General features: G+C 34.5%; 1 protein-coding gene across 6 annotated transcripts in view; it reads left to right on the plus strand.

The window, feature by feature from the left end:
- Positions 1-25,024, plus strand: part of LOC140434460 (glutamyl aminopeptidase-like) — a 111,850-nt gene that overhangs the window by 39,381 nt on the left and 47,445 nt on the right. Inside the window, exon 1 of one of the 6 annotated variants that reach the window (XM_072522742.1) lies at positions 4,139-4,767. The exons of the other annotated variants lie outside the window; for them this stretch is intronic. Coding sequence (XP_072378843.1) covers positions 4,196-4,767 — 572 coding nt within the window. The 5' untranslated portion in view covers positions 4,139-4,195. Of the gene's footprint in view, positions 1-4,138; positions 4,768-25,024 lie in introns of those variants that run through there. 6 annotated transcript variants of the gene reach the window in all.

Here is a 25,024-nt window from a genome sequence, read left to right on the forward strand (position 1 = left end):
AGAATTTAAACCAAGGATCGGACTATGTAAGGATAAGGTGGGGCATATACTCAATACAAAAGAAGAAGTATTGAAAAGGTGGGTGGAACACTATAAAGAACTGCTTACTATCGAAGTAGAAGATCCAAATCAACTACCCCCAGGAGCAAACAACAATACACCATTGGAGCCTCCATCAATTCAGGAAGTACGGGATGCAATAAAACACCTAAAAAATAATAAATCTCCAGGAAGTGATGGTATACCCGCGGAACTTATTAAATGTGGAGGTGCTACTCTGACTAATCATATATATAAAATCATACTGAGAGCCTGGAATGAGGAACAAATCCCAGAAGAGTGGTGTATTGGGATCGTTTGCCCGCTGCACAAAAAGGGCGATGAATTAGAATGTAGAAACTATAGGGGAATAACCCTCCTTAATACAGCATACAAAATATTTTCGAGTATTTTATATGGTCGCCTGAGTGAATATTCAGAGGAGCTTCTTGGCGAATATCAAAGTGGTTTTAGGCCTGGTCGATCAACAACAGACCAGATCTTTGTGCTAAGGCAAATACTGGAAAAAACCAATGAATTCAATATCGACACATACCATCTTTTCGTAGATTTTAAATCGGCCTATGATAGTGTCCTAAGAAATAAATTGTATGAAGCCATGGATGAATTCCACATCCCCGATAAACTGATAAGATTGTTTAAGGCTACAATGCGTAAAGTTGTTTGCAAAGTCGAAATACAGGGCGAACAATCACAGGCATTTGAAACGCATGTTGGGCTGCGACAGGGAGATGCGCTGGCGTGTCTCCTTTTCAACATAGCTTTGGAAAAGGCGGTCAGGGATGCCCAAATAGACAGCAGAGGAAACATTTTTAATAAATCATCCCAAATTTTGGCATATGCAGATGATGTTGATCTAGTTGCCCGCACAACACGCAAGCTAGAAGAAATGTATACCACCTTGTCACACGCCTCAAAAAATATGGGCCTGCAAGTAAATGAAAATAAAACTAAGATAATGGCATCAACGCCCAACAATAGAGCCAGAAACATCGGCCACCAATTCACGGTTGATAATTCTACCTTTGAAGTGGTGGACAAATTCACATACTTAGGCTCCCTGATCACCAAGGAGAACGTCATGACGGAAGAAATCAAGCGAAGAATAATCCTAGCAAACAAACTATTTTGGACTGAGTAGACATATGAGAAGCAGAAACTTAAGCCAAAAAACAAAAATAACCATATACAAAACCCTTATACAACCAGTGTTGACATATGGGTCGGAGACATGGACCATTTCCAAGGCAGATGAAAATCTCCTGCTTATATTTGAACGAAGGATCCTGAGAAGAATATTTGGTGGCATCTGTGAAAATGGTGTTTGGAGAAGGAGGTACAACTACGAGATATATCACAGATATAAAAATATATTTGGTGGTAAAGACGTAGTATCCTTTATAAAAATAGGAAGACTAAGATGGGCAGGACATCTGGCAAGATCACAGCAGAACAACCCTCCTAGAAGAATCCTTATGTCACAACCTGTGGGAAGTAGAAATAGGGGTAGACCAAAACTCAGATGGAGGGATGGTGTAGATGAGGATGGTAGACAAATAGGCGCAGCAAACTGGCAACAGTTGGCAATGGATAGAACTGACTGGCGTAATAGACTTGGGAAGGTCGAGGCTCTTTTATAGGGCTGTAGCACCAATGATGATGATGATGATGTTGAATAACCGGAAAACGGTAAGTTTCTCATGAAAAACTTTTAAAAACTTTTTTAAAGATTTTAAGAATCCTTTAAAATGAACATGGGTAAAAGTGATGAAAAAGTGATGAAAAAGCATGAAAATTAATGTAAGTCAGAACTAAAATAAAGTACTCTTATATTTTTTGTGTCCCAGAAAGTAACAAATTCACCCCGCCAAAACCACCCTGATTGAAACTATTCGTTGTTTATTTATAATTTACTTTTCTTATATACAAACATTATTTTCTGAAAATTTAACTGATTTAGAAGGTTTAATTTTGAAAAAATCTGAGTTTAAAGTGAAGACACTATTTTCTGAATTTCTCAAAAAATCCCCTTTTATTTAAAATAACTCGACAACTAAAAACGACACCGATAAAATACTACAATACAAAAAAAAAAAATCGGTTGCCTGTAAAGTCGGTTTTACGGGCGAAGATTTTACGTGACAACGTCTTTTTCTCGGTAAAATATTTATTGATATGAATATTATTAAATTGCACAATAGGAACAAGGAATTGAATGAAAATAAGAATTGCATAAATTATAACTATAGAAATATATTTTGTTTACTAAAACATTGTACATGTAAACTTAAACTTAACTAATTTCTATTTGAGTGATTTTGTTGAGGATAGGACGATGATAGGAGAAATATGAAATGAAAGGAAGTGTTTCTGCTGTAATGTGTCTTGAACGCCAAGAACGCTCGAGAAAGACAGAGACACAAGCACGCACCGATTCAACGCGCCTAATTCTCTAGTGCTGCGCGCGCAGCGGACCGTTCATGTTTGAGTGGGAGAGAGACGCAAGGCATTCGCCGGTCCGGCGGGCCTCTCTCTCGTTCGGTGACTCATCGTAACAGACGTGAGCGGGCGTTACACTTTTTCATGAATGACTCCGAGCCACAACCTAATTTAAGACGTTGTCACGTCAAAAGCTTTTTTTACTAAACATTTTGATTTTTATTTCTATACACTGGAAATTAGACGAGATATGATTGTTTAATGGTTGTATTCGCATGCGTTTATCACTATCTTCAAGCCTTTTCAACTTAACCCTCTTTAAAACAAAGAAATTGACAAAAATTTAATATACTCGTACATCACTTTATAGTTTATTTTAAAAGCTACAAAGTGATATATATTAAATTTTTTTCAAAACCTTCGTTTTATAAAGAGTTACGCTGAAAGGGCTTGAAGGTGGTGGTAAACTCATGTGAATACAACCCCCAAACAATGATATCCCGTTTAATTTTTGGTCTATAGAAATAAAAAAAAATTAAATCACCAGCAAAAAAGCAGGTCTTTGTATTTTAGTATTTTTTCTGTTTAGATATTTAAAAAAAAAGGGGGATTTTTTGAGAAATTCCGAAAATAGTTTCTTTATTTTAAACTCGAATTTTTTCAAAACTAAACCTTCTAAACCAGTTAAACTTCCAGAATATAATGTTTGTATATAAATGAAGTAAATTGTAAATGAACAACGCAAGGTTTAACCAGGGTGGTTTTGGCGGGCGTGAATTTTTTACTTTCTGTGAACTTTATTTTAGTTATAACGTATCTACCTTTATTTTCATGCAAATCACTTTTGCTTGTGGTCATTTTAAAGGTTTTATTAAGATCTTTTAAAAAGTTCCTGTAAGTTTTTCATGAGAGACCGTTTCCGAATATTCAACATCATATGTTTGGATTTTTGTATTGTATGATTAAAATATGTATTTTCGAACAGCCATAACTTTATCAATATTAAGTTTACGATAAAAATAAAAACAATTTTTTTTGTTTTATCTGCTTCATTTTATATCCAAACAGTTTTTTTGATAAAATCTAATGTTTCGGTTTATTCGCGAAAAACCGTTTAAAAATATACTTTTTTGAAAAGCAGACAAAAGGCAAAGACGACTGTTTTCCAGCTTTCCAAAGATCGAATCTTCCCTTTCTTCTTCTAAGCGAATTTTTATCACATTTTGTAAGGGGTTTTTATAAAATACAGTGAAGATATTTCTAGATACTGTTAAATCAAAACTTTTTATTGACACTGTAACTATTGGTATCGTAAAATGTTATACAGTTAATATATTGTCTTTGTTAACTGTGAATGAAGTAGTAGTATGTCAGTCAAATTTTACTTTACATTAAAACATGTGTAAGCAGTCACATCACGCATATTTTATCTTTTTTATATATCTCGAAGACATTGGCACACTTACAAATATTTCGTCGTGATCTTTTCATCGCAGAGACTATTATGGTACCGTTATTCGTCAATTGCCAATCTATTGTATTGATATAAACAATCCGAATTGGCTATTAAAGGTGAAACGTGCCCGAACATTAGCAGAACATTCCACCTCTCTATCAAATAGTATTAAATCCACGTGAGAGCTGGCGATACCGAGGAGTGAAATGTTAGACTCATTTATAGAATGTAAAAATAACGATGTCGATCTGTGGTAGAAGTGAAGAAAAACCGCGGAAAACGAACAAAACAGTGGCCTGTTTGTTAACATGTTGTGTGTTTTTGTTGATAATTTGTGTATGTTTGTTCGCTGTTTTAGTGTTCGTAGGTAAATATATTTTGTACAACGCGTGCGAGAGTCAAAAAAAACTTCCCATAAGCGATACTGTTCCTCTACCGCAAGTTACTTACTGGAGACTACCAAATGATACCGAACCCATATTATACGATTTAACTCTTCTCCCTAACTTATTTACGGGCTTGTACAGGGGCTCCGTTAATATCACTGTTAATATTAATAATTACAGGAAAGATATTATCCTTCATAGCGACGGTTTAGTAATATCGGACGTTTCTATCGAAACCAGCGATCATGTATCGTTTCCAATATTGAATGTGAAGGAAAAAGCACAGTTCCAGGTGCTTGTGATTACGACTAAGAGGAAAATTATACCGGGTGTGTACTATGTGTCTCTCAAGTTCGAAGGAAGGTTGTTCGGCAAACTACGAGGATTTTATCGAAGTCATTATAAAGGCTCCAATGGCATTGAAAGGTATTTTTTAAAGACATATGATTTAATAGATATTTAATAGACACTTATGTTCAATATTATTAGGTATATTATTTTGTTAATATCATTTATCAAATAAAACTATTGCGCGAGAAAAAATAATCCACTATTGTTAACCTTATAATGGTTGTAGTTTTTATGTCATAATTAACTCAAAATAGTACTTTTTAAAATATGTTCCAATTGTTACTCGATAATGGAGGATAGTTATAGACAATTTAGTACAGATTTACGGCTTTTAAGAAAATTGGCCATGAAATATTTAATACATATTTTTTACCAGTTTATTAAGAATCTACTGTAAAATTTAACGATTAATACGTCCAGGATATGATGGTAAAAAGAGTATAAAACCTCATAATTGTTTTTATATGCATTGGTTTGCATGAAAATTTGTGGGTAAGCTCAATATAAGTATCTTCTTCAAAATCTACCCTATGCCAATAAGAGCTAAATATTTTTTATGGTAAAAGCTACCACTTATTGTTCAAATTTTTACATAAGCTAAAAGTAAAGCTTACAACAAATAGAAATAACACTAAAATATATCGGACAAAGATTGTTTGATACTTTTAAATATTCTTCATTACCTTTATTAATGTGTCAACCACCCTTTATTACGACTAAAGTAAAAAAAATATTATTTTACTAAGATTTTTAATTAATGTGATATTACAATGCAATATAATTAATATTGTTGAAACGTAATTAATTTTGTATTGTAAGTTTTCAACCCTTGATATGACGGTTTTCTGCTCAAAATTCTTTTTAAATGCCCAAAAACAGACCAAAGATCAATATCTACCCTATGCCAATATATGATTTTTCTCTGGGATTGAAACTCACTCAAACTCGGGGGTGAAATAAGTTTATCAAACAAAACCATGGTAGTCGCTAGAATAGTGAATTTTCAGGCAAAAATATTCTTTAGAGTTGTTTCGAAAAGTCAATAGTTTTGGAGTTATTCGTGACTGAATGTTCACATATTACACGTCAAAAAAGCCTGTTTTTGAAACGGTTTTTCTCGAATAAGTCCAAAAATTTGGATTTTATCGGAAAAACTGTTTTATATAAAATGAAGCTTTGTTACGTTCCAAATTTAAAGTAGAAAGTCCCACCTCTATTTTATCAAAATTTAAATAATTCAGGACGTGTAAGAGCGGTTGCCTATAATATATTATAAGCAAGGTGGCGAAAATAAAATTAGTAATTTTCAAATAGGGGTAATGTCTGGCAAATTGTGCTGAAGTTAAGGGAACACGTCCTCTTTTTTGTGAAGAAACTAATTTAGATCGTTCTTTCTAGAGTTATCTTGGAAGAATTGGGATCATAAAATTGAAATTTTTGAATCTCGGTACTATTCGGTGACCTCCGTGTGTCAAGTTGTCAAGTGTTCGGAAAGACGACGGAAAGAAAGTGATTCCAGGTTTGAGAGTGTTACTGAAAGGTTGGGCTAGATTAAAAACGGCATTTTTGTTTTTTTGCTTTTGCTGCTGTTCCATGTGGGATCTGGACTAGTCCGAACCGTGTGGATATTCAAGGGGATTTGCTGCCTTCGTGGAAGGGTTTTTTTTGGAATATCCACAATTTCGCTAAAAAAAGCGGATCTACAGTACACGTGAATACCGGGAGTCGTATTTAGATCAAGAAATTAGCCTTAATCACGAGTCCAAATAGCCGGCTACGCTTCGGTCCAATTTGGGATATTTCAAACCCCTAATCTGGCTAAGAAGGGGTTGGTTGGTTGGTTTGTTTGTTTTTTTCTGCTTCTTCTTCTTCGTATTTTTCCATCTGGCTGTAATTTTCAACTTTTCAACATTGTCACACAAGTCTATGTACATCGGCAATCGTATGGGATTTTGGATTGAAGACACGCTGAACTATAACTGGAATTCCACGCGGTGAAGTATATGAATATTCGAGGTATGGATCGATAATTAATTTTCAACGGAAGATTTAAGCACCGTCTAATTTGGTTTGCGGAATACAATAGTTTTTTTTTAAAGATTATTTGCTGTTAGTTTTTATTTTCATATTTACAAATACTTTACAGATTTTTTTTAAAGATAATTTGCGGTTTATTTTATTAATTCAATATTTACACATACCTATTTTAATTTTGTAAACTGCGTCTAAGGGGGGGTTATATATTTGAGATTTATTTTTTTTATATTATTTTCTGCGCACGCACTTGAGCTCACGTGGTGTCCTATTTGCGTTAATTATTTTTTTTTGGTTGGTATTGAACCGCACACCCCTTAGCGTCCGGTACTTTTGATACGTCTTACCTTTCATTTTGTTCTGTTAAGTAGAAATAACTTATGAATTTTTGTTAGGCAAGCAGAAGCCGCATTTTTATATTATTTTTTTATTAAGCCTATGGTAAAGTTAAATAATATTGTAATATGTAATATGTATGTATTTATTTTCAACTATCTTGGGAATCTATTTATTAAAATTGACTAAATTCTAATCTGACAATTTCATTTATTTTTTTATTTATTCAGGTTGTATACTGTTACTTAGTATTTTAGTAGTAAACCTATTGGTAAGTTGGTGGTTTATTGAATAGCAACGTAGGGAAGGCTGTGGGCCAATTTACCTGGCGCCCCTGATATAACTTCGGATTTTTTTGTTTTGTGGACCGCACGACCATCTCCACTGTTTTGTCTAGCCGCGAGCCATTCCCAGACTGTCACCGTATAGTACTTTTCTTTCCGGGTGTACGTCTGATTTATATTTGGTACAATTTGTAATTTTTTTATATAGATTCGGTTTTGTACGCCACATATTTTGGCGCCCAACGTGGGGCCCTTAATTAATTAACCTTTTTTTTGTCAACCCCTTGTGTAGATTCCTTTTAATTAGTTAACCTAACGTGTTTGGGCTTTAATTGACTAACTTTGATTTATTTACTTTACCACTGGTTTTGCACTTAGTAGTAGTCTTAGAACTTCGTGTTTAGTGGAAGTGTATGCCAAGAAGTGCTTACTAGTTTTTTTTTTGTGTGACGTGAAGTTGGAAGAAGCCAAAAATGGAACTTAAAAGAAGATACTTTGAAGTGGTGTTGTGGAACTTAGAAGAATTATGGATATATTAGGACTTTGAAATATTTCTATTTCAGTTGGAGTTCAAATTTATTTTTTTGAGAAGTTGGACTTCGAAATTCTACATTGTGGTTTAACTTACTTATGTTAGGGAATGTAAAATCTTTTTTTTTGAGATTATGTTGTGACTTGTAATTTGTTCTGAAACAATGAAATTTTGAAAATCTTTTGTGAAATTTTATAGATTGAATAAAGCGACTATTACTTTTATTTTGCTTTTGGTTTGCTCCCATTAATAAAGTAAACTGTACCTGTGTGTTAATATTTTTACTTATATCTTGATTTTGTTTGAATATTTGCTCCTTTCGGTTGATACATTTTTTTTTAAATTTTGAACTTTGGCAAGATGGTGCGAAAACTTGTACCCAACTACTTAAGGAAAGAGGAACTGGAATATGAACTCAAAATTCGTGGAGTGTCTACTGGCACTGTTGAGTCTATGAGGTCTAGTCTGTCTGATGCACTTAGTCGTGAGGCAGCAAATGAAAGCTTTAGATATCCTGAGCACCCATTCACCTTTTCACAGGATAAAACTGCAATCGAGACTAAACTTGCGGAGCTGAATACGGCTGTTGGAAAGTTTGCCGGAACTCCTACTTGTGCTGAGTCCTTGAGATTGCGGACACAGATTAACCATGTCTTGGGGAGAATTGATCTTATGGTATTGCCAACAGGTGATGATGCAGACGCAGCCCAGGTTGTTAAGTCAGACTTTCTTGCTGAGATTTTGAAGTTGTCACAGGATTTACATGATAAGCAGCATCCAATCGGATCTGGTTCGGTACCAGTAGCGCTCGATGTGATTTCGGTTTTAAATCAGTCTTTTCAGGCAGGGGTAGGACAAGTTCATGCTTCTTCTCCTGGAGCGATGTCACAAGCTGGTAATAATGTTTTTTCAGGGTCTGTCTCTAGTTTTTCTTCTGGGATGATACTTCCTCATAAATGGGGAATAGAAAAGTTTTCAGGTTCTGCTAGGGGTATGTCTATTTCTGCATTTTTTGAGATGGTGAATGAATTGAGTCTCGCTCGTCATGTACCAGATAGTATACTTTTGGAATCAGGTATAGATTTATTTTCGGATAAAGCCTATCAGTTTTATAAAGATGTTCGTCTACGTGTAGGGAGTTGGGCTGAATTAGTTGAAGAGTTTCGTAGGGAGTACCTGTCAGCTCACCATGGGGAAGCGCTTTTTGAAGAGCTTCGGAGGAGAACTCAGCATTCGTCTGAGACTATTGGAGTTTACTTGGCAATAATGAATAGTTACTTTAATCGCTTGCGTTGTCATGTTCCAGAGGAAGTTAAATTGTCTATAGTTATTAGGAATTTGCATCCGTTCTATCAAGATAGATTACGTGATCCTTTGCCAGCTACCTTGGAGGAACTTCGTGTTCTATGTCGCAGTATGGAGGAAAGACGTGATTGTATTAGGAACTATGTTGAACCGAATAGTAGGAAAATGAATACTTTGGAAAAGGACCTAGCTTATATCAGTGTGGATGCTGAAAGTTGTAGTAGTGTTAGTGAGGGTCCTGTTGCTTCATCCGAATCGGAGTCAGCTAGAGGAAAGTTTAGGACTTTAGTCTGTTATCGTTGTAATCAGTCAGGCCATAAGGCAGTAGGGTGTTTAATGAAGAAGGAGGCTGTTCACTGTTTTAAGTGTAAGAAAGAAGGGTTTACAGTTAGAACTTGTCCTTCGTGTAATTCGGGAAACGGAAGGAAGCGCACCTAACTGGTCGAAGAGGTGTTGCCGACGTTGACTCGACCAACCTACGTCCTATTTTAGACTTTATTTTACATCATTCCGAAGGAGATGAACGTCCATATTTGAAAGTTAAAGTCTTAGGAAAGGAAATTTTGGGATTATTGGATTCTGGTGCTTCAAAGACCATTGTAGGAAGAACTGGTTGGAAATTTTTACAAAACTTGGGTTTAGAGTTGGATACTTCGAAGAAGACCGTTTGTAGAGTGGCGAATGGTCAGATGTGTGAATCGTTGGGGGAATGTTTAGTACCTTTCATGGTTAGGGATCGCTTGCGTGTCTTGCCAGTATTAGTTATTTTGGACGTACCGCACATTCTGATTTTAGGATCTGATTTTTGGCGTGTTATGGGTATCGTTCCAGATTTGAGGCATAACGAATGGTATTTTTCGGACGCTCCAGCAATGGTAGGTTCAGTGGATCATCTCCGAGGTCAAACTATTTTGACCGATGCAGAGAAGTCGCAATTGGATGAAGTTATTAATAGAAGTCGTGAACTAATGGGCACTTCTCTTGGTTGTACTGATGTCACTGAGCATGTGATTGTTTGTAAATCTGCACCCATAAAACAACGTTACTATCCTGTATCCCCAGTAATCCAAAGCCATATTGATAAAGAGCTAGAAGATATGTTGGCGAAAGGAGTAGTGGAGCGATCGAATAGTGCTTGGTCGTCCCCGATTCTCTTGGTGAAGAAAAAGGTTCCAGAAGGTGAAGAACCAAAATGGAGGTTCTGCGTAGACTATCGAAAGCTTAATGCCGTAACAGAGAGGGATGGCTACCCATTACCGTACATCTCTAATATTTTAAATAAATTGAAGAACGCGCATTATCTTTCCACCATAGACATTAAGTCGGCGTATTGGCAGGTACCTGTTGCTAAGGCTTCCAGGCCTTATACTGCTTTTACGGTTCCTGGTCGAGGTCTTTTTCAGTTTTGCAGAATGCCTTTTGGATTACATAATGCCCCGGCTACATGGCAGAGGTTGATAGATCGTGTCCTCGGTCCGGAGTTGGAACCCTATGTTTTTACTTACTTGGATGACGTGGTCATCGTGACAAAGTCTATTGAAGAACATGTAAGGATCTTAGAGGAAGTCTTTAGACGCTTGAGAGAAGCTAAGTTAACCGTTAGCTGGGATAAATGTCAATTTTGTAGACCGGAACTAAAGTATTTGGGTCATGTGGTTGATAGGAATGGACTACATGTTGATGGTGATAAGGTCAAGGCTATGCTACGTATCCCAACACCCACATCCGTCAAGGAAGTTCGTAGCATCATAGGCACATTTTCCTGGTATCGAAGATTTATTCCTTCCTTTGCGACACTACTAGCTCCAATTACAGCGATATTGAAGAAAGGAAGAAAATTCAATTGGACCCCGAGTTGTGAAGAATCTTTTCAGAAAATAAAAGAATGTCTAGTTTCTGCTCCGATACTTAATTGTCCTGACTACAATTTGCCTTTTGTTGTCCAATGTGATGCCTCAGGATATGGAGTGGGCGCCGTGTTATTGCAGCCAGGCCCGGATGGTGACGAAGTAATTAGTTTCCTGAGCAGATCACTAACGCGTCAAGAAAGGAATTTTTCCACGACGGAACGGGAATGTTTAGCTGTGTTATGGGCAGTCGAAAAACTGCGTCCTTATTTGGAGGGTGTTCCGTTTACGGTCGTGACTGATCACGCATCCCTCGTATGGCTTCAAAATTTGAAGGATCCTACTGGAAGATTAGCTCGATGGGCGGTAAGATTGCAACAATATGACTTTAAGATTGTGCATCGGAAAGGAAAAGAACATGTTGTCCCCGATTTGTTATCTCGGTCAGTTCCCGTGCTTGATATGGTTGAAGAGGTTGTACCGCTTCCTAGTGGTGATAGTTGGTATGATAAACTTTGTAGAAAAATCGAGTCTAATCCCTTGAAGTATCCTCAGTGGAGAATGTCTGGTGGCAAACTTTATAAATACATCCGTCCCAGTTATGGATTTTTGGTCGAGGAAGCGGACAATTGGAAGGAAGTCGTTCCTAAGGGTCAACGATTGGAAGTGCTGAAGTTGTGTCATGATAGTCCTTTAGCAGGTCATATGGGGATCCTGAAAACTTATAAGCGTATTAACGAGAAGTATTTTTGGCCGAAACTGCGGAGTGATGTGTCTCGTTACGTTGGACGTTGCTCACTGTGTGCCATGCATAAGGTGGAACAAGGTAAGCCCAAAGGCTTTATGACTCCTCAACCTAAAGCTACTCAACCATGGGAGATAGTAGCAACCGATCTTATGGGACCTTTCCCAAGATCAACTCAAGGCTATAAGTTTATCTTAGTGGTAATGGATGTGTTTAGTAAATTTTCTTTGGTATTTCCGTTGCGATCCTCAAAAGCCGTGCATGTCGTTAAGAAAATAGAAGAAGAAGTTTTCCTCGTATTTGGAGTTCCACGTCTGTTACTATGTGATAATGGTGTCCAGTATACTTCGGGTATTTTCAAGAAAATGATGGAAACCTATGGTGTCTCAGTTCGTTATAATGCGTTGTATCATCCACAGTGCAATCCATCTGAACGCTATAACCGAACCCTTAAAACAATGATGGCAACTTATATAGCTGACAACCATAAGAAGTGGGATGAAAATTTGGCCAAACTAGCATGTGCTACGCGCACTGCATACCACGAGTCGACTGGTCAAGATCCCTACTTCATAAATTTCGGTCGGAAGATGGTAGTGGATGGACGAGATTTTTCCCGAAAGGACAAACTCGGAGACCCGGAGGACGAAGTAGCTAAAATGGGATATAATCGATCGCGTGGACTCCAGGAATTATTTGTTGATGTTAGAAAACGTTTAGATAAAGCTTCGGCTAAGTGTGAGAAGACCTATAATCTACGGAGACGTCCAGAGGAATTTCAGCCCCATCAGTCAGTATGGCGGAGAAATTTTGTGTTGTCAGATGCCGCTAAATATTTCACGAAAAAGTTAGCTCCTAGATGGATAGGACCCTACTTCGTGAAGAAGAAAGTTTCCCCCTGGACATATAGTTTAGAGGATGAAAATGGCAAGGATCAAGGTATTTGGAATATTAAGGATTTAAGGATTAGTAACCCGACTGGTGATCCCGATAGGATTTAGGTCGGAGTAGAACGGACTAGCAAAGTTTTGTCTAGTCTAAGTAAATTCTTCTGAAATTGGTTGTATTTATTTTTTTTTGTTGTGTCCGTGAAGGATGACTGAGTGTTGGCTATGATCGGTTCTTAGGATGTATTTGGATGGTCAACCGATTCGTTTTTTTTTTGTGTTAGGTAGCCAATACGAAGTCGTAGGGTTGCGGTAGCCTTAATTTCTTTTGATTTATGGAATTGAATGTCACTTAGGTTTGGTCAGAAATATGTTGTCTTCGATGATATGGCGTTGGGATTTGTTTTGATGTTAGTAAGCCATTCTATTTAATTGGGATTTTTTCGAAGCCACATAATTATGTTTTGGTGAATCTTGTTGGATAATAGCTTAGTTTTGGATGATTCACTAAATTTCGTTGTATACGGATTTAAATTCTGAAAGACCTATCTCATTTTTATTTTAATGAACAATTGGAATTACACTACTGTTTCGGTAGATGTTTCTCGCAGTATCAGTAAGAGTCGAGTGGTGGAGAGTTTCTTATGGACTCATGTTATGCGAGGTATAGTGAAGTACTAGCGATGCCCCAGAGCTGGGAGGTCGCGAATAAGGGCAACATCCAGTAACCGACCAAATCAGTGTTGTCAGATTGACGTTGGAATTTGAAACTATTCTACTTGATCTCATACGATGAGAGATGACTGTTGTGTGGAAGTGGAGTAAGTGTTGTAAGTAAGTTGTTGCTTTGTGCGTGTGGTTTGAGGTTGGTATGTCTTTCGTTGTCCAAGTACTTGCGCATGGTGAAGACGGTGTGGATGATGATTGTGTGGATTGTGTGGACTTCGCTCAGAGTTTAGGTAGTGTGTCGCTAGCGCGAGGGAAAATTTTCTTCGTCTAGTTTTTCCTCGTAAATTTTCCTCTGGGAAAGGGAGGTGTTGTTACGTTCCAAATTTAAAGTAGAAAGTCCCACCTCTATTTTATCAAAATTTAAATAATTCAGGACGTGTAAGAGCGGTTGCCTATAATATATTATAAGCAAGGTGGCGAAAATAAAATTAGTAATTTTCAAATAGGGGTAATGTCTGGCAAATTGTGCTGAAGTTAAGGGAACACGTCCTCTTTTTTGTGAAGAAACTAATTTAGATCGTTCTTTCTAGAGTTATCTTGGAAGAATTGGGATCATAAAATTGAAATTTTTGAATCTCGGTACTATTCGGTGACCTCCGTGTGTCAAGTTGTCAAGTGTTCGGAAAGACGACGGAAAGAAAGTGATTCCAGGTTTGAGAGTGTTACTGAAAGGTTGGGCTAGATTAAAAACGGCATTTTTGTTTTTTTGCTTTTGCTGCTGTTCCATGTGGGATCTGGACTAGTCCGAACCGTGTGGATATTCAAGGGGATTTGCTGCCTTCGTGGAAGGGTTTTTTTTGGAATATCCACAATTTCGCTAAAAAAAGCGGATCTACAGTACACGTGAATACCGGGAGTCGTATTTAGATCAAGAAATTAGCCTTAATCACGAGTCCAAATAGCCGGCTACGCTTCGGTCCAATTTGGGATATTTCAAACCCCTAATCTGGCTAAGAAGGGGTTGGTTGGTTGGTTTGTTTGTTTTTTTCTGCTTCTTCTTCTTCGTATTTTTCCATCTGGCTGTAATTTTCAACTTTTCAACATTGTCACACAAGTCTATGTACATCGGCAATCGTATGGGATTTTGGATTGAAGACACGCTGAACTATAACTGGAATTCCACGCGGTGAAGTATATGAATATTCGAGGTATGGATCGATAATTAATTTTCAACGGAAGATTTAAGCACCGTCTAATTTGGTTTGCGGAATACAATAGTTTTTTTTTAAAGATTATTTGCTGTTAGTTTTTATTTTCATATTTACAAATACTTTACAGATTTTTTTTAAAGATAATTTGCGGTTTATTTTATTAATTCAATATTTACACATACCTATTTTAATTTTGTAAACTGCGTCTAAGGGGGGGTTATATATTTGAGATTTATTTTTTTTATATTATTTTCTGCGCACGCACTTGAGCTCACGTGGTGTCCTATTTGCGTTAATTATTTTTTTTTGGTTGGTATTGAACCGCACACCCCTTAGCGTCCGGTACTTTTGATACGTCTTACCTTTCATTTTGTTCTGTTAAGTAGAAATAACTTATGAATTTTTGTTAGGCAAGCAGAAGCCGCATTTTTATATTATTTTTTTATTAAGCCTATGGTAAAGTTAAATAATATTGTAATATGTAATATGTATGTATTTATTTTCAACTATCTTGGGAATCTATTTATTAAAATTGACTAAATTCTAATCTGACAATTTCATTTATTTTTTTATTTATTCAGGTTGTATACTGTTACTTAGTATTTTAGTAGTAAACCTATTGGTAAGTTGGTGGTTTATTGAATAGCAACGTAGGGAAGGCTGTGGGCCAATTTACCTGGCGCCCCTGATATAACTTCGGATTTTTTTGTTTTGTGGACCGCACGACCATCTCCACTGTTTTGTCTAGCCGCGAGCCATTCCCAGACTGTCACCGTATAGTACTTTTCTTTCCGGGTGTACGTCTGATTTATATTTGGTACAATTTGTAATTTTTTTATATAGATTCGGTTTTGTACGCCACAGCTTATAAAACAAAAGTGATTTGTTCTTTAATATTACCGTAAACTTTATATTGACAAAGCTATAGCTGTTCGAAAGTAAACTTTTATTCGCCGGATACCAAAATCCAAACATATTATGATGTTAAATAACCAGAAAACGCTCAAAAGTTTTTGATGGAAAACTTTTACATACATTTTACATACATTTAAAATTAGGAGAACACATTGATAAATAGGTTGGCAGTGAAAAAGTGGCCGCAAATATTTGTAATTTAATTAATAGAAATTAATTTCGTTCATTTATTTTTTAAATAAAATACGCTGTTCTTGACGTATATGCATATTTTTTTATATCAAATTAAAGCTAATTTTGGCTTGATATGATGATATAAGTTTGTCTGAGAAAAAAAAACGGGTGTGGCAGTCCAGTGGGACTGCCGGTGGAAGTTACAATTCTATACACGCATTCGCCGTTACAAATTTATTTGGGATTCAATCTGCACAATCATTACATATGTAATGCTATAGGTAAGACATAGCAGAAAGAGAAACAGAATTAATAACAACTTACTAACAATTAATAAACAACTTTTGACCTGTAATAGGAGTATAGTAAATGAAGGATTGAATCAATATTTTGATGAAAATGTATATTTTTATGTTCATGTATGTATGAAAGGAGTTGAATGCAAAAATTTTTTTATACATATTCTGCAGTAAAATTCATTGTTTATTTTGTTATTAATATAATAATACAATACAAATTAAAATGCAATATCCATAAGTATTTAAAAATGACAATAATATACATAACTTTTCTACTTACGCATATATGTTTAATTTACCATGTAATAATATTAATAAAAAAGTCCTCCCCGTCTGGGAATCGAACCCCGGTCTCCCGCGTGACAGGCGGGGATACTGACTACTATTACTACCGAGGACATGACACAAACGTATTTCAAAATTGACAGTTCTGGGTCATACAGTGATTTATTGAGATTATTATTTTGAAATACAAAAGACTAATATAATTATGAACATTTAATAAATAATACAAAACATATCACATAAATAATAATATTAATAAATATTTTATTATATATATAATATTATATGTATATATATCTTTATATAATATATATAATATTAAATTATATATACAAAAGGAACATTTTTATATTCGAGAGGGGAAGAAAGAGAAAATATGACTTCTGTCTCTCTCTTACTCATTATCTTACATATGTAATGATTTAACAGATTCACTCCCATACAAATTTCCAACGTGGAGCGCGCGTATAGAAGTATAACTTCAAAAATGATCGACAATTAGGGTTTTTAGCTGTTAAAAATGCTAGGTATCAAAGATAAAATAAAACACAGCTGGCGCGCAACGCTACTGGTTTTGAAGTGTCAGTTGTTTGAGTTGTGTGATTTTTAATATACAGGGTGAGTTTTTAGTGCGACATTGGTCAGTAATTCCATTATGGTATAGAATATCCAAAAAACTTATTTAGAAAAAATGTAGGCAATGATATTCTCCATATTTGGAAAATATGTGCAATTCTACAGGGTGATTAATAACTACGAGGTATAGCAAACATACAATTTTTTAAATGGGACACCCTATATATTTTTTCAAATTTGTATTATTCTCATAATTCAAGTTATGACCATTTTTATTTTGAAATCCCTATGAAATCAACACCATATATAAAGAAGTAATGCATACAGTTATTTATTTTATATAATAAAGTAAACAATATATTGCAGTTTTCAATTTAGTTGAATTGAAATCGTTGAAAAAAATTTGTATACAGGGTGAACTACAAACAGGGTGAACCAAAATTGACGAAATACCCCTGAAGATGCTCTAGGAAGCGAAAGTACTTGGGCAAGATTTAATTAATAAACTGTGCTCGATATTTGCCTTTCATTTGATCGAAGTTAATTATTTAGATTGTTATATCAACAGTATTCTAAGCCAGGAATTTTTAATAAAACTGCCTTAATAAAAAAATAAATAAAATAAAATAAAACTTTAAAAATTCCTAACTGCCGATTGTGGCGCGCAATTATTAAATAAGTAAAAGGCCATTTGTGTCGGTTACAAAGGTAAAATTGTAGGCTTTGAAAAAATGATAGTTTTCATATTATTAAACTGCAAACGGTAGGCTTTGAAAATAAGTTTTTATATTATTACCTTTTTAATCGGTCTTTGTGGCTTGTCTTTATTGTTAAAAATGAATTTTTCTGTAGAAGAGTTAACAGATATGATCTGGGTATTAGGAGAAAGTTCGAGAAATTATTTACTTGCATACAGAATATATCACGAGCGATATCCTGGACGGAGAATGAGAGAACCAAAACTGTTGTAAGTGAAGAAAACGAATATGATGTACTGATAGCTACTACTGAAGATCCCCACATCAGCACCAAATCCTTAGTAAACATAAACTGCATCCTTACCGCATACAGTTACATCAAGAACTGACAGTCGATGATTATCAACGCAGATTAAATTTTGTCACTGGTCTCAGCAGCAAGTGCAAAAAGACCGATATGTGCATTAAACAATCGGCATAATTTTTATTACTATGCATTAAGCAATCCCTATTTTGTTAACAATCATAGTCAAACTAGATGGTCTATAAAAGTTTGGGGTGGTATTGTTGGCGATTATGTGATTGCCTCACATTTTTTTGACGATCGTGTGAATGGTGCCATATATCTGGATTTTCTAAATAATCATTTGCCAATACTACTGCAAAATGTACCGCTTAATATTCGACAACGAATGTAGTTGTTACACAAAGGTGCTCCAGTTCACCACACTGCTTCTATTCTCAATCATCTAAATAACTTTCCTAAGAGGTAGATAGGCAGAGGAGGACCAACTGTTTGGCCACCGCGATCACTGGAATTCTCCAAAATTGATTTTTTCATGTGGGGCTATACTTATAAAAGACCTTGTATACCAGAAGCCTTCAACAATGCCAGATGATATAAAAAATAGAAGCTTTTAATAAAATTGGCTTAAAAATGTTAAGAAATGTGGCTTGGTAATTTGAATATCGGTTACAAACTTATATAGACGTTGAAGGTGGACATTTTGAACATTTACTTTAGACTTATTTCCTTAAGATCACATTAATTGTTACATTCATTACATCTTATTATGGTTTATATTTTTTGTTAGTTACTTAATAAATAAAAATAATTTTGTTATATATCACTTAATACTCAATACTTATTTCTACTTACAAAAATTGAATGTATTCCCAAAATTTGAAGAAAACTAAAAATATCCCGTAAAAAAAATGAGTTTAGGTATAGGAAATACTATATTAAAATAAAGGAGTCTCATAAATGCAATATTTCTAATAAATAAAATACAGGGTGATCCGTTTAACAAAATTGAGAAAATCGCAATTTCGTTTTGTAGTTCACCCTGTATACAAATTTTAGTCAATGATTTCAGTTAAACTTCATTTAAAAACTACAATATATTGTTTACCTTATTATATAAAATAAATAATTGTTTATGCATTACTTGGTGGATATATAGATGGTTTATATACATGGTGGATTTCGTAGAGATTTCGAAATAAAACGGTCATAACTTGTTAAATACTCTGTATAGTAATGCAAAGCCCAATATTATAAGACCAAGAATTATGAGAGAAATATAAATATGAAAAAATATATAGGGTGTCCCATTTAAAAAATTGTATGTTTGCTCTGCCACGTAGTTATTAATCACCCTGTAGAATTCCACATATTTACCAAGTATGGAGAATATCATTGCCTACATTTTTTCTAAAGTTTTTTGGATATCTTGTACCACAATGGAATTATCGATCGATGTCGCACTAAAAACTCACCCTGTATGTGTGAGATAATAATATACATATTATCACTTGTCAAACCAATGTCGTTGCGCCCTAACTATATTTTACTTTAACAGCTGGCAACCCTTATTTTCAACCATTTTTCTCAGGCAAACTTATACCATTATATTAAGAAAAAAATTAGCTTTAATTTGATATAAAAAAAAACATGCATATACATCTTGTGCAGCGTATTTTATTTAAAAAAATAAATGAACAAAATAAAATTTTTGTCAAAAGTTAATTACTATTAATTGAATTAAAAATATTTGCGGCCACTTTTTGACTGGCAACCTATTATCAATGTATTCTCCTAATTTTAAATGTACGTAAAAATGTGAGTTTGATGAACTTCGTTATGAACGTAGTGATCCTGCTGGGCTCTTTTAATATAAGTAAAATAAATTGTAAATGAGCAACGAATAGTTTCAACCAGGGTGATTTTTGAGGGGGTGAGTTTGTTGCTTTCTGCGACACAAAAAATATAAGTGGACTTTATTTTAGTTAAACTTACCTTATTTTTCATATGAATAATTTTACTGGTAGTCATTTTAAAAGTTTTTTTTAATATCTTTAAAAAAGTTCCTACAGATTTTCCATGATAAACATCATGTGTTACGAGTTTTGTATCCGATGAATAAAAGTTTACTTTCGAACAGCCATAAGTGTGTTGTTACGTTTTATACATGTTTTTAAGTAGTTCATCACTATCGTTACCCAGCATGCATCTCACGTACTCAATTAATGACGGGTTTATGGCGGCGCGTTGTTACCTTATATAATGTTTACAAATTTAAGTATGTAATTCATCATCATCATTATCATTATTTCCCAGTAACTCACGTACTCGACTCCTGAGTATATACACACCAAAGTCTTTCCTTTTGTTGAGCCCAAACGTTCTTATCATCCAATTTATTCCGCCAGCTTTCGTCTTCTTAAAGTGCCCTCTCCTCAATGGAGGTTGGCTACTACAATTTTAAAATCTTCTCTATCTTCATCTGTTCTTATTAGCTGTTCAAAATTTAGCCCTGTCCATTGTCGGATGTTTCTGAGCCACGATAGTCTTTTCCTTCCTAGGCCTCTCTTTCCCTCGATTTTTCCTTTCACTATAAGTTGGGCATATTGGTACTTATTATTTCTCAGTATGTGGCCTAGGTATGATGTTTTTCTAACTTTTACTGTGTTAAAAAGTTCTCTTTCCTTGCCTATTCTATGCAGCACTTCTTCGTTTGAGGTATGCGATGTCCATGAAATTTTGAGCATTCTCCGGTAGATCCACATTTCAAAGGCCTCCAATTTATTTACGGTTGATGTTTTTAGGGTCCACGTTTCAACTGCATATAGAAGAGTCGACCAGACGTAGCATTTTGATAAACGTAGTCGAATTTCGAGTTTTATTCGAGAATCACAAAGCAGTTTTTTTATTTTTTCGAAAGATTTTCTGGCCTGTTCTATTCTCGATCTTATTTCTAGATCAGGATTTAGGCTGCTATCGATCCAACATCCCAGGTACTTAAATCTATTGACCTGTTTTAAAATGTGCCCATTTATTGTGCAAGGTTGAGGTACGTTTTGGTTTTTTTTGGATTGACATCACTTTGGTTTTTTTAATGTTTATTTTCATACCAAATTGCTCACAGGTCGAGTTGGTCTTGTCGATGAGTCGTTGTAGACCTACGTCGGAATCCGCAATTAACACTGTATCATCGGCGTATCTGATACTGTTGATATTTACGCCATTCACCTTGACTCCATCCTTGGAATCCTCCAATGCTTTTTTAAATAGAAACTCGGAGTAAAGATTAAACAGCAGAGGCGACAGAACACATCCTTGTCTAACTCCCCTCCTAATTTCTACTTCTGCGGATGTGGAACCTTCGATCCTAACTCTGGCGTTTTGGTTCCAGTACAAGTTTTTTAAGAATTTGATGTCTTTTCCATCTAAACCGACTTCTTGCAAACGTTCTAATAGTAGGTCGTGTCTTACTCTATCAAATGCTTTTTCGAAGTCTATAAAGCATATAAATATATCTTTCTGTTGGTCGTAGCATTTTTGGGCGAGAACTAGTAAACTGAACAGGGCCTTCTCTCGTTCCCATGCCGGCTCTGAATCCAAACTGATCGTCTCCGATGATGGTTTCGCACTTTGTATAGATACGATTATGTACGATTTTTAGTAGGACTTTTACTGCATGACTCATAAGGTCACCTTTACCGCCAGCTTTAGTTATGCTATATCTCTATTTAAATCCTGCTCTTCATATATTTCTCTCGGTCTCCAAATAGTCATCACCTGTTTACTTCATATTTCTTTCTCTCTTCTGTGTCGTGTGCACCTCCATTTAAGATAGCTAAGAGATTTTCTACATCTTATATTTTTGTCATATTACAAATCCTTGTGTTAATTCTCCTGACTCTCAGGCTCATTCTTAGCATATACTTTCCCACTTATCTTTTCAGGTATTTCTATGTAGGAGACTTTTGTAAGAGACCAAATTTCTGAAGTGTTATTTACACATAATGGGGAGAACACATTTTGTGAATACTTTTTATTTTTGATCTTGTATGAAAAGGCATTTAAAGATTTATTTTAACTTTCCCAATGTTGTCTACGCAAGTTGTATTTTTCAGTTGGTTTCTTCTGATTGTGTTAGTTTCTATTGGTCCTATAGTGAGGAGTCTGTGATTGCCCCAAATTTTGTCTTCGGAAGCTGTAAGACTATTTTTTACGAAGTGAGCAGGTGTTAATAGTCTTATGTAGCTTAGTATAAGCTAATTTTCTCATTGTCTGACATTTACTATGCGGCGTTTTGGTGTACCGAGCAATAGCTATTTCTATTTCTTCCTTCGTTATCTCTATATCTCCTTCGTTATAAACATGTTTAAATAAGCATATACAAGCATTTACTTTGGAAAAAAGTTTCTTTCGAAACTATCAGTACACTTTTTTCAAACACATACATTTTTCGAGGCTTTATAAGACCACAGTAGGATCCGAACCCGGTCTCTTGCATGACAATAATGAATTATGTCACTGCACCACCGAGGCCTTACAATAACAGTTGGTGGTGTTGTGGATATGATTCAACCTTGTCTTACAGGAGACTCCTGCTATAACCCAAAAATGTTATTATAGAGATGTCGGTTTCGAAATTAAAAATTATTGTTTTCAAAAGCAATACAACACTTTTTTAAAGCAAGTAGATATAATTGCATATTTAAACACGGTTACAATTAAATATTTTTTTAGTCTGATATTTTCAGACTAATAAAAAGTAGAAAAAAATTTAATACAAAAATATTTCAAAGAACTACATTAAACTATGAAAAATTATTGTTCACGACAAACCGGCCCGGTATTTCTCCTTATAAGAAACAAAGAAAGTCTAATGAAATGAAAGTGAATGTTACGAGTTAACCAGGAAGTGGGTAGTTGAGATGAGATTTATCTACGAGATTAAATTGAATTTTGATTATCTATTGTAAATACAGCGTAAAAACTGTAACAAAATAATTGATTTCTGATTCGCTTTACATTTCTGTTTTTTGTATTTAGTTTTTTACTATTTTAGTTAATCAAGTGTACCGGTATATTAATAAATTGCCAAATTACCGGTATTTTATTTAGTAGTGAAGAGATCAACATTTTAGTTGTTTTATGTATCTGAAAATCATCTTCATTCTCATTTTCTATATTTTTCGCAGGTTTTTTTTTCTGTTTTCCTCCTTTACTTCTAGTAATTTAAAACTTAATTTTTTCAAATAAGAGATCAGTGGTCCTATTTCGATATTGAACATGTACTTATCATTATTCAATCTCGAATATCTACTACTGAACATAGCCTCGGCCCATAATAAAGGACTGAATATACAGGATGCGGCAAATAAACGGCCAATTAGAAATATCTTGAGAACTAAAGGTAACTGAATTTTAAAAATTGGAATGAAGGGGTTTTGAAAAGTAACTCATTTAATGAAAATATTTTCATCTATTTGCTACTTCCTGATATACTGGAAGTTGCTTATAACTCCATTTTTTTAATGATATATTATTTAATGTATATTTTTTATTTTAGAAATATTCAGGATATTCTGAACGTTTTTTGTTAATACTTTCCTATAACTATTGTGAACCATTTTTGAATTATAATTGTTTTTATATGAAAATTACGCTTTTATACTATGTATATAAAGTTCAATATCCTTTGATGTAATTTGAAAAAAGGTTTAAATTCCTTAGGAACTTATTAACCAGATACAGCATTATCGTTTACAGTATAAAGTTGTCTTTTTGATTATACAGGAGGCTATCAAAATTGGCATAAAACCGGCATCCTAAATTTTCGCCCATTTCCCTTTTTTTCAAATGGGACACCCTGTATGTGATTTATTATTTTAGAAAAATATGTTTTTACTATAGATCTGTATTAGTATTCCCTATACATATCTCTTGCAGTTTTCAAATAAATTAACTTTATACATTTTTGTCACAAAAAAAAATTTCGTAGACTATGTTGTGTTAATTTACAACTTTCATATTGTAAGTTAAACATTGAACAATTAAAAAGATCCTATCAAAGAAAATTGGCACTAGCTTATTAATGTAATAAATGTTTAAAATGTTATCCATCAACATCCAATCATTTATGAACTTTTAATCAGATTTTCATTAGTAGCTCTTGATATTGATTCTTTATCTATTTCGTTAAGAACTTAGAGGACTTAATTTATTATAGCTTCCTCAGTAGTAACAGGTTCAGAGAATACCTTATTTTTAACATATCTCCAAATATAGTAACCTAACAGTGTCAACGTGATCTTGGTGACTAGAGAAACGGATCTTTATTAGCTCTTCGTCTATCGCTAAATATTTCATCAAGCAATTTCCCGACTCCTCGAATATTGTGAGCCGGTGCTCCATCTTGTTAAAACCAAGCCTCGTTAGCCTTAATATTATGTAAAACTTGCCGTAAAATGTTGCAGTAATGCTTTCCGTTTAAATTTTCCTCATAAATCATGAAAACGACCAGCTTATTATTTTTCACAGCACCAAAAACATTGAACGAAAAGAATGCATAACATTTACTATCCCACGTGAGCTGATGATTTTTGTCACTCCAGAAGTGACTGTTATAGCGTTAAACATACCATTTTTGTAAATTTCGATTTACTTATCACACCAAATAATTTTTTTTAAAATCTTGATCTTGGCATTTCATTAAAACCCATTCACAAAATTCTACACGTCTTACATAATATCCAGGATGTAAATATTGTGCTCTTGTGTACGAATAAACGGTCCAATGAATTTTAAAATTCTGTGAATTGTTTGAGTCAATACCTGTAACCATTGCTCAAATTACCGTAAGGATGAATTTGGATTAGCTGCAAAGTATCCCAGAATAGCTATTTGTAAGTCTTTATTACGGACGTAGTACCTTTTACCTTTAAACTAACCAAATTGGAAACAGTTGTTCAACAAACGATCTACAGTTTTGTGTCGAGGCTTCTCAGGATATCTCTCAGCAAAAACACGAGAAGTTCTGGATACTAAAAATTATTATTATAACTGTCACCCAATGGCATACTACAAGGTTACTATAAAACATTAACAACTGATATTTTTGTCAGAATATTCCATAGGCTACTTGATAAATAAATTTTTTGTGACAAAAATGTATAAAGTTAATTTATTTGAAAATATGCGAGAGATAGGTATAGAGAATATTAATACAGATCGATAGTGA

This window comes from Diabrotica undecimpunctata, chromosome 2 (genome assembly GCF_040954645.1).
Source record: "Diabrotica undecimpunctata isolate CICGRU chromosome 2, icDiaUnde3, whole genome shotgun sequence".
In the NCBI taxonomy this organism is placed as follows: Eukaryota; Metazoa; Arthropoda; class Insecta; order Coleoptera; family Chrysomelidae; genus Diabrotica; species Diabrotica undecimpunctata.